The 7,982-nt window shown below is 69.8% G+C and overlaps 1 protein-coding gene across 4 annotated transcripts in view; it reads left to right on the top strand.

Annotated features, from left to right (window-relative positions):
- Positions 1-7,982, top strand: part of CLIP1 (CAP-GLY domain containing linker protein 1) — a 33,674-nt gene that overhangs the window by 14,939 nt on the left and 10,753 nt on the right. For all 4 annotated transcript variants that reach the window (XM_012730960.1, XM_012730961.1, XM_012730958.1 and 1 more), the window contains 8 exons: positions 115-219; positions 2,376-3,083; positions 3,239-3,355; positions 3,707-3,764; positions 4,005-4,088; positions 4,524-4,680; positions 5,926-6,091; positions 6,181-6,324. In XM_012730960.1, the coding sequence (XP_012586414.1) occupies positions 115-219; positions 2,376-3,083; positions 3,239-3,355; positions 3,707-3,764; positions 4,005-4,088; positions 4,524-4,680; positions 5,926-6,091; positions 6,181-6,324 (1,539 nt within the window). The remainder of the gene's footprint in view (positions 1-114; positions 220-2,375; positions 3,084-3,238; positions 3,356-3,706; positions 3,765-4,004; positions 4,089-4,523; positions 4,681-5,925; positions 6,092-6,180; positions 6,325-7,982) is intronic.

Genomic DNA, 7,982 nt, shown 5'->3' with positions numbered 1-7,982 from the left:
CCCGCCCCGCCCCGCCCCTCCTCGGCGGGAGGCCTGGCGGTGGCCGCACGCTGCTGCCCCTGCTGCTCGTCACGTGGCGCTGTTGTCTTCTCTTCCTCTTCCTTCTACTAACAGACGCAGACCAAACTGGAGCATGCGCGCACTAAGGAGCTTGAACAGAGCCTGCTCTTTGAAAAGACCAAAGCTGACAAGCTCCAGAGGGAGTTAGAAGACACTAGGGTAATGGCTTTCCCTACTTCGAGAAGCAGAGCCGCGTCTCGGGGCGGCCCGGCGCCCGTCCCGGGCCTGCCGCAGCGCGAGAGGCCGGCGCAGGCTGGCGCAGGGCCGCTGCCAGGTACCGGAAGGAGAGGCCCTGCCTGGGCCGGGCCCCGAGCTGGGCAGAACCCCGAGCGCCAGTGGCGGTGGCGGCGTCCTCTGTTCTGCTCTGGGGCTCTCGGAGGGGCTTTGTCGCTGGTTCACCGCCGCTCTCTTCCCGCCTCCCTGCTGGCCGCCGGCTCAGGGAAGGGCCCGGCCACTCGGCGCCTCGGGGCCATGGGCTCGCGGGTCTCCCCTCCCCACCTGGTCTCTGTGCTTGCCCCCCGACCCCTGTCACCCCCCCCCGTCCCCCGCAGAAGTTCGCAGTCTGGGTGTGCATCGTGCGCGGGGAGCAGGCGGCATCCAGGGTGCCCCCGCCCTGTGTTAGGCTGCATGCAGCTCCGGTCAGCCTGGCCACGAGGTGCCAGGGGGCTTGGCCCCGTCCAGCCCTCAGGGAGGGCTGCTGCGCCCCTGCGGAGGACACATGGCGGGGCCGAGCCTCCCCCGGGGCCACCCCGCGAGGGTTGCTGCTGTCGGCAGCCGCCGGTGAGCTGGGCCGCAGCGCCGGCCGCACGCGTCCGGAGGTGCCGGCGCCTGTAGGGAGATGCACACGTGGGGCGCTCGCGCAGGCTCGGCCGCAGCCGGGCTCCAGGGCCTCCCTGCACAGGTGCTGGAAACCGCTGCACTCGCTGTCTGGTCGGATTCGGTAGCTGGTTTTTTGAATTGTTGCTGTCGGTGGTAATTGTAGAAATTCCTCTTGTGGAGATGTCGTTGCTCTGAAAAGTTAGGTCATGAGTAATTTCTCCCTCTAAGTCTTAAGTTTCTTTTTCAAGAAAGGATGCTGTCCGCCAGAGTGCCGCATGGTGGGCCAGGTGGGCCTGGACGGCCTGGGGTGGGCGGGGGTGGCTGGGTGGGCTGGGGCGGCCGCTGGCTCGCGGTGTCGCTGGATGGTACACGGGGCTACAAGTGGCGCTTCGGCCACTCCGGCTGCCGGGTTCCGTCTGACGCCCCGCCAGCGCGCTGGCCCACCGGTGTGGGCAGCCTGGACTCCGTGAGACTCCCTCAAGCACTGGCGGCTTTACCCGGCTCGCCAGCAGGGCCGTCCTCATGGCCGAGCGGGCCACTTCAGGTTCTGCGCGGAGCCACACCGTCCAGAGGACGCTTGGCTGGCCCGCGTGAGCCTGCCGACCTGGCTCCTGACTGGGAGCAGGAGGCGCCCCTGGTCCCTCCTGTCAGGCGAGCCTGTGCTTGGCCAGTGGTTCCCGGCGCAGAGCTCAGGCGCCACCCGGGCCCCCAGTGCCGCCGTGGCCCGAGCTCGATCCCGCCAGCCCAGGGCTGTTGGCTTTGCCTCGCGCCCGCTGGCCTATGGGCCCTTTCCGGAAGCACGTGCCAGTGGGCCCGTGCCGCCGGGCAGCCTGTCCCCGGCCGTCTCTGTTGCCTGCGGGAGGCAGCGACAAGGGTCAGTGGGGGCGGGGCGCACCCTTGGGCGGGGGCTCGCTGGCGGGAGTTGCCCCTTCCCTTCCGTTTCCCAGATTGGTGAAAAGCTGAGTCCCCGCCTAAGCCCGCGCCCCACCCCTCGCGTGGGCGTCCTGGGGGCGGAGGCGCCGTGGTCCCGGGCACTGCCCAGAGCCAACGGGCCGGCCTGTAGTGGTCCCGGCGTGCTGCCACGCCGGGCAGAGGTCGCGGGGGCGCTGTGGTCAGCAGCTCCCTGGCCGTGTCATCTTAAAGGAGACACCAGGCCAGTCCCTCATGGCCGCCGCCGGGCGGCTCACCTTGGCGTCAGTGCAGCCGGGCGCCAGCCTTTGTCCGCCGACACGCCCTTGACAGGACGCGCCGGCTCGCGCCCCGCGTCCCGGGCTGCAGCGTCGGTGCTGACCCTGCTGGCTGGCTGCCCCTGGGGTGCGGGCCGGAGGCGGGGCACGGGCCAGCCAGTCTGCGGGTGTCCTTGGCCCGCGTCCTTAGGGGCAGGGGAACGCCGGGGTGTCTAGCTCAGCGTCCGTTGGGGCGCGGCGCGCCGTGGGTGGGCAAAGAGGCTCGGCGGCGGCTTCTGCTGAACAGACCTTTCCCCCGCATGCCGGCAGGTGGCTACGGTGTCAGAGAAGTCCCGGATCATGGAGCTAGAGAAGGACCTGGCGCTGCGCGCGCAGGAGGTGGCTGAGCTCCGCCGCAGGCTAGAGGCCGGCAGGCCAATGGCGGCTGTGGACATGTCGCCGTCCCTCCTGCAAGAGCCGAGCTCCCTGCGAGAGGAGCTGGACGCCGCCCGCGCCGACCACCGGCGGGAGCTGGCGGCTCTGCGGGAGGGGCTGGGCGCCCGGGAGGAGGCGCTGCAGAGGGAGCTGCAGGCCTTGCAGGCAGCTGCCGAGAAGCTGTCCAAGGAGAACGAGTCGCTGAGGAGCAAGCTGGGCCACGCCGACAAGGAGAGCGCGGACGTGATCGCCCTGTGGAAGTCCCGGCTGCAGTCGGCCATCGCATCCCACCAGCAGGCGATGGAGGAGCTGAAGGCGTCCTTCAGCCGGGGCGGCGGGGCGGGCGCTGCTGAGCCCCAGGCGCAGGTGGACAGGCTGAGGCTGGACCACCAGCGCGAGCTCGAAGCCCTGCGCGGCCGGCAGGAGTCGGAGCGGGCCGCCCACGCGGACGCGCTGGGGGCGCTGCAGGCCGAGCTGGCCAGGGCTGTCCGGGAGAAGGAGGAGGGTCTGGAGGCCGCGCAGGCCGGGCTCGACCGCGCTGAGAACCAGCACCTGCTGGAGATGGAGGATGCCTTGAGCAAGCTGCAGGAGGCCGAGGCGAAGGTAACGGGCTGGAGGCGCTGCGGGCGCATGCGGGCAGCACTCCAGGGCCGCTGCCCTTCCCCCGCCCGCGCGCTGCCTGCATCCGCGCAGCTCACACGGCTCACGGGTCTCCTCGTTCCATGGTTCCCTTTGGCCGCGTGCCCCGTGTCCGGTAGGCCAGCAGCGCCGCCGCAGAGCTGCAGGCCAGGGAGCTGGCCCTGGGCGGCCTCCAGGACAGCCTGCGCGAAGCCAGCCGTGCCAAGGAGGCCCTCGGGACAGAGCTGCAGGCCCTGGTGAGTGCCTGGCCCGCGCTGACTGCCGGTGCTTCGGGGGAGACGCAGACGCCCCTTGTGCTTGAGGTGTCCGGCAAAGGGTGCGCACCGGCCTGGCCGTGAGCATGTCGGAGGGCACTAGGCCGTCGGCCGCCCCGTGCCTGGGGCCTGGGGCCGATGTCTGAGCAGGCGCTGTCCAGTGGCCCCAGAGAGGCACAGCTGTGCCCCGCCTGTGCCATGGGCTGGTGCCCGCGTTCGCCGCCACCCATTTCGGTGAAGCAGAACCGGCCCGAAGGCGCATAGAGTCGCGGCTGTGGCTGGCGGACTCCAGCGCTTGGACTGTATGCTGAGCCGGCCGCTCTTCCTCTGCAGAGAGAAAAGTTTGCTGACGCGGCCGCCGAGGCAGCCTCCACACAGGGTCGCCTGCAAGGTTCGTTGCGGGCGCGGCCCTGGGCTGCCTCCCTTTACCCCGGACCTGTGTGTGTGTGTGGGGGGGGCTGGGCAGTGCCGGGGAGCCGTGTGAGGCCCGCACCCGGCTCTGTGAGCAAAGGTGGCCGGAGCGAGCAGGCTGGCGAGGGCCCAGCGCGGGCCTCACGCCCCGGCAGCCCTGGGCGTCGACATGCCCGACTGCCGCCACAGCCCTCACCAGCCTCTCTCCTCGCCCCGACAGAAGCCACGCACAAGCTGCAGCAGAAGGAGCAGCAGCTCAGCGCGCTGTCCTCCGACCTGGAGGTGGCCAGGGGGCAGCTGGCAGGTGAGGCGCCAGCGGGTGCACAGGCCCCTCTGCCCACTTCCAGGCCTGGGCGCAGGCTGCCCTCGGGCTGAGCCGCCCCACGCCCGCCCCGGCCGTGCCGCCTTGCCCACCCTCTGTCCGGGCGCAGCCTGAGAGTGGGGGCCCCCCTCGCCCTCGGGCCCCCCACGCCCTTGCCGCCCCCAGGCCCTCAGGCCTTTGCTTCAGTGCCACCAAGCCAGGACTTGGCGCGAGGCAGTCACGTCTCAGCCCCTTCCCTGGTCTCGCCACTGGACTCAGTCGCCCTTGTCCGCCTGCTTTCCTCCGGCCTTCGCTGGACTCACTCCCTTGAGGGCCGGAGCTGCCTGTGCGGGTGCCCGACCCGGCCGGAGCGTGAGGCAGTGGGCGGGTGTGTGTGGCCTGGCGCAGCAGCGCCGTCTTCCTCCCATGTGGATCCAGGCATGGAGGCGGAGTTCAGGGAGAGAAACGGAAGGGAAGAGCAGTTGTTACAGGCAAAGGAGAAGCTGGAGAACGACCTCGCGGACATCGCCAAGGTGTCGGGAGATCACTCCTCCCGGCTGGAGGAAGTGTGCGGTGCGCTGCGTGAGAAGGAGAGGTGCGTCGGCACAGCCCGGGCAGGGCGGCGAGGGTCTCCGCGGCCTGGCTCAGCCTGCCGCGCTGCGGACGCGCCCCGGGGCTCTCCAGGCCCTGTGCGGGGGCCCGGGCTGGCGGCCGTCCGGTGGTGCCCTCGCCCAGGCTGCCCCTGTGTGCCCTCCGTGCGTGTCCCAGCCCCGCGGTCCCCTGCTGGGATCCCACGTTGATGCCGGCTGCCGTGGTCTCACGAAACAGGCACCAGGGCCGCTTCGGGGCTGCTCAGGCCTTCCTGCTGGTGCCGGGCCTGTGGGAAGGCTGGCCGCGGGGCGCCCTGCCCGTCCTGGGTGGCTGGTGTTCCGGGCGGTCCAGGCCTTCGTTCTCTGGCCTCCTCTGTCCAGCAGCAGCCTCTCTGTAAGCCGGGCCTTCAGGCTGCTGGTGCCTTTTTTTTTTTTCAAGATTTATTTCTTTATGCACAGAACTGGGGTACAGGCCAGAGTTGCACGGGCGGTGAGAGGCTTCCCCAGAGACAGTGGGGAGCAAGCAGGACAGGCAGATGGACAAAGCCCATCACTGAGGGGGGCAGTGGGTGGTCAGGAGGGGTCTGCAGTCGCCTGTGGTCACTCCTGGGCGTGGTCGAACTCGCGCTGTAGTGGCTTCAGAGGGTGCTGTGCTTCACCCTCTGCACCCTGGGGGGCCCCTACTTGTGTCTTTTACGTCACCTTTCTTAAGTGGTGCCGGAGGGAGTGTTGGTCATCTGAATCGCTAAGACTTTGCGTCTCTCGATCCTCATCTCCTCCTGCATGTTTCCCTTCCGCTCGATTGCTCTGTGGGCGTGAAGCAGCTTCGCAGACATCCGTCGCTGACCGTCAGAGTTAGCAGGGTCACTCTAGAACACGCACTGTCATCTGTTCCCCCTCGAGGTGTGGGAAGATGTCTTTGCTCAGGAGCCCTTTGAAGTACAGCTCTGGGGCTGGCTTGTGTGTTTGTGTTTCAGGGTTTGTTTCTTCATGCCTACAGAACTGGGGCACAGGCCAGAGATGCGGGGGAGAGGACTCCCCAGAGACAGAGTGGGGAGCAGGGCAGGATGTTTGTGGGTCCCCTGAGACACGCTGCTGGGGAGCGGGTGGGGGCAGGAGGGGTCCACGGCCCCCAGGGTCACTCCCTGGCTGGGACGGGGTCGCGCTGCAGGGCGGACGCTTCAAGCCACTGCGCCAGCAGGGCCCCTCGGTCTGCACTGGCGGACGCCTGACCCTGGAGCGTGTCCTAGGCTGGTGGAGGAACTGCAGCTGAGGCTCAGCGAGGCCGACGAGCAGGCGAGGGTCCTGCAGACGCGCGTCGAGGAGGTCACTCTGCAGGCCCAGCAGAGCCAGCGGGCAGCAGCCGTGAGGCACGAGGAGGAGAAGCGGGAGCTGCAGAGGAGGTTGGCGGACCTGGTAAGCGGGCGTGGGGGCGCACGTGGGGTGGGCGCGGGTTGCGTGGGGGCACCCAGTAAGCGGGTACGGCCTGTTCTCCCGGTCTGCAGGAGAGGAGGATGGAGATGAGCTGCAGCCAGCGTGAGGAAGCCGCTTCCGTGGCCGCCGCCGGGCAGCACGAGGCCCTGCAGGAGGCGTGGTTGGGCGCACAGGGCCGGCTGGCGGCCGTCCCAGCGGACAACGGCGAGGCTGAGGTGCGGGCGTGGGGCTGGGGTGGGGGTAGGGGACCGCCGGGCGGGTCCCCGAGGAAGGGAGGGAGGGGTCTTGGCCTGCAGGCTTGCTGGCGGCGCCACCCCTCCTCTGGGGTCAGCCGCTCCCGGCCCCGCTGCTCCTGGGTGCCGCCGGCACCGCCTGCTGGGAAGCCCGCTCCTCTGGCCGGGACTGGCCGCTGCCGCCTGCGCCGTGGGGGCCAGCAGGGCTGGGTGGCCAGAGGCCCAGGCCGAGGCCCGCTGGGCCGGAGACGGTGCTCACACGGAAGCACGCGACTGGGCCGGGGGAGCGGCGTCCTGGATGCGGCCGTGGTCCGGCAGGTGGTGTCTGGCCCCCGGCACTGCCAGCCCTTCTGGTCACAGAGCGTCAAGCAGCTTAGAGGAGCCTGCAGGGCCCTCCCGAGGCCGCACAGACGCCGCCGTGCACCCCGCATACGCCTCTGTCGCAGCCACTTGGCCCTGCACAGACCCCTGGCCTGGCCCCGGGCCGCCTCTGCACAGATCTGTGTCCTGTCTCGCCCACCGCAGCGCTGTCCGTGGCTTGTGTAAAGCCTCAGTGGTTCTCTGCTGCTGGGTTACAGCCAGGACTGCCCCTGCCCCCCACCCCCCACATGCTCTGGATAGCTGATGTCTGGATCTCAGTATCTGTCACCAGCAGGGACCCCGCAGGGTCCTGAGGATCTGATGGACTCCCGGGGGTTCCCATAAGACCTCAGGGGTGTGGGGACCCCACCGAACTCCCACGTTCGCTCAGTAAGAGCCAGTGACAGGCTCTGCTGTGCGCCGGCCAGGTGGCTGCCAAGACAGTTGCCGTCCCTGAAACCACTGACTCGGCCCCACCCCACCCCCAGGTGTTTGGGTCCCACGCCCCCGCCCCGGGCAGGGAGGGAGGATCGCCGGGGTGTGCCCGGAGCTCTGGTGGCACCGGTCGGGAGGCGCTGTCCCGCCGTCCCAGCGCCCTGTGAGCCAGCCCGTCCTTGCAAAGATCAGAGAGCATGTGGGCGGTCTGTGCTGGAGCCGCAGCCGGTCTGGTGCCCGCCAGGCCCGTGCATCTGTCCAGGAAAAGGCGAGTCTCCAGCACTCACGTCCGGCCCCCCCCACGCCGCCTTCGGGCTGAGGTGCGCGCGCGCTTTGTGGGCTCAGGGCTGCCCTTGCCGAGGTCCTTACGCACGCGTCTGCGACGGGCCGTGCCCGCTCCTGCACGCGCAGCAGCTGCTCCCCCGGCCGCTCACAGGTTACTGCCCTGGGCCGGCTTCCTCCCCTGCCGTGTAGCGAGACACCTCCACGCGGCCGCACTGCGACTGGGCTGGCGCCGTCTGCCTCACTTCATGTTTGTCTCCGTTCTTTCCATCTTTTGTTTCTGTAGTCGCTAACTTGTTTGTTAACATCAGCCAGAAAAGAGCCTGCGCCGGCGGCAGAGGAGCAGCGGCCGGAGGGCCGGGCCTTGAGGACGGCCAAGGGCTTGCTGTTCGCCGGGCTTGCGGAGCTGGAGGCCAGAGGGGCCGCGCTGCGGAAGCACCAGCGGCAGCCAAGCTCGGGGGACGCCGCCCTCGGCCCGGAGCCGGAGAGGGCCTGGCGGGCGCGGCGCGGCAGGGACATGCCGGCTGCCGGAGGAGAAGCGGGAGCTGCAGAGGAGGTTGGCG

This window comes from Condylura cristata, unplaced genomic scaffold, assembly GCF_000260355.1.
Source record: "Condylura cristata isolate star-nosed mole 26May11 unplaced genomic scaffold, ConCri1.0 scaffold00029, whole genome shotgun sequence".
In the NCBI taxonomy this organism is placed as follows: domain Eukaryota; kingdom Metazoa; phylum Chordata; class Mammalia; order Eulipotyphla; family Talpidae; genus Condylura; species Condylura cristata.
This window is presented reverse-complemented; position numbering and strand designations above follow the sequence as displayed.